Source organism: Parus major, unplaced genomic scaffold (assembly GCF_001522545.3).
Source record: "Parus major isolate Abel unplaced genomic scaffold, Parus_major1.1 Scaffold342, whole genome shotgun sequence".
NCBI classification, from domain to species: domain Eukaryota; kingdom Metazoa; phylum Chordata; class Aves; order Passeriformes; family Paridae; genus Parus; species Parus major.
The window spans coordinates 8,548-9,973 of NW_015379284.1; the positions used below are offsets into that span (position 1 = coordinate 8,548).

Here is a 1,426-nt window from a genome sequence, read left to right on the forward strand (position 1 = left end):
TCCCCCAATAAAACCAAGCTGAGACCCCTCTCCCCAGCCTCATAAGGAAAGGTCTGAAGGACCCTGAGATAACTAAAAATATGCAAAAACAGCAATTTCTATAGGTCACACACAAATGTGACTGTATTAGTATACTTAGAAAGACTGGTTAGTAAAGGAATATTCAATGTATAGGTTATATAAGTGGTTGTATAGGAGAGCTCGGCCTCTTTTTTCCCAGCTCTCTCACTTCTGTTCTGTTTTCCCTTTCTTAAGTCTTGAGCTCATGTATTCATGTTTTACCCCCTTTTGTATTGTTCTCTCTGAGCCTGCTCTGAGCTCTATCAGCTGGCTCATAGCAGGCTCTGTCTCTCTCCCATGGCCTGAAATAAACTCCTAACACCTAAAAAACTCCATTATAGAGGTCTCTGCCGTGTCTCGGCCCATCCACCCCAGAAAGTCTCCTCCACTCGCTCACCTCGAAGATGGTGGGGGTGTACTCGTCATCGATGGATCTCTCGGACCGCAGCCTCCGCACCGCTCCCTCCTCCTCCACCGTGGCCACCTCCAGCACGAAGCGGGAGCCGTTTCCCCGTGGGGCCACCCCAGCCAGGATGAATTCCAGCTGGGAGCTGTCTGCCGTGTGCAGGAGGCTGGGCAGGCGTCCCTCACGGCCCCCGGCCTCGTAGGCTGTCACCTGTGAGGGGACACGGCTCAGAGGTGAGGCATTCCCTCTCCAGGGATCCTCTGGAGGGGACATTCCCGGTGTTCTCTGCCCCTGGATGTACCCGGAATGCCAGGCTGCCGTTGGAGAAGCCGCTGCCGGGGTCGGTGGCCGGGACCCCGCGGAGCTCGGCCGTCAGCGCTGTGAGGTTCAGGGTGTGGTTGAGGCTGTCCCAGGAGAACTCAGACAGGTCATAGGTGGGGTAGAAGAGCTGTCCCGAAGGTTTGGCCTCCCTGAACTCGAACAGCTGCAGGGAAGGAAGGGGAGAGGGGCTGGGAGCACCGGCAGGACGGGAGCTGGTGCCGTGATCCAGGGAACAGGGCAGAGCTGTCCCAGGCTGGAGACAGACACTTCCCTGGCTGGGAACGGTGAGGATTTCCCTGGAGCTGGGAAGCTGCCCAGGGACCCTCAGCACCTCCAGCTCTCCCAGAGCAGCCCCTGGCCAGCAGTACCTTGGTGAAGACCACGGCCGTGGAATAGACCACGCTGTCGGGAGGGTCGATCCAGATGGCTCCAGCAGGACTGGGGGAGAGCAGCTGGGTCCAGTTGACCCTCAGGGCACTGCTGGGACTCTGGGTGGCCACCAGGAGCACGGCTGGGGCCCCGATGCTGCTCCACACGTAGTGCAGGCTGTCCCCCGGCCCCGCCGCCCGCACGTGCAGCAGGTTCACGGAGGAGCCGTTCCAGCCGGGGTTGTACTGCATGGAAACCTGTGGGGACAGG

At 59.0% G+C, this 1,426-nt stretch overlaps 1 protein-coding gene across 1 annotated transcript in view; it reads right to left on the reverse strand.

The window, feature by feature from the left end:
- Positions 1-1,420, reverse strand: part of GLMP (glycosylated lysosomal membrane protein) — a 7,839-nt gene extending 6,419 nt beyond the window's left edge. Inside the window, exons 1-3 of the mRNA XM_015616086.1 lie at positions 1,156-1,420; positions 768-950; positions 458-676 (exon numbers count right to left, since the gene is read on the reverse strand). Coding sequence (XP_015471572.1) covers positions 458-676; positions 768-950; positions 1,156-1,407 — 654 coding nt within the window. The 5' untranslated portion in view covers positions 1,408-1,420. The remainder of the gene's footprint in view (positions 1-457; positions 677-767; positions 951-1,155) is intronic.
- Positions 1,421-1,426: the final 6 nt, after the last annotated feature.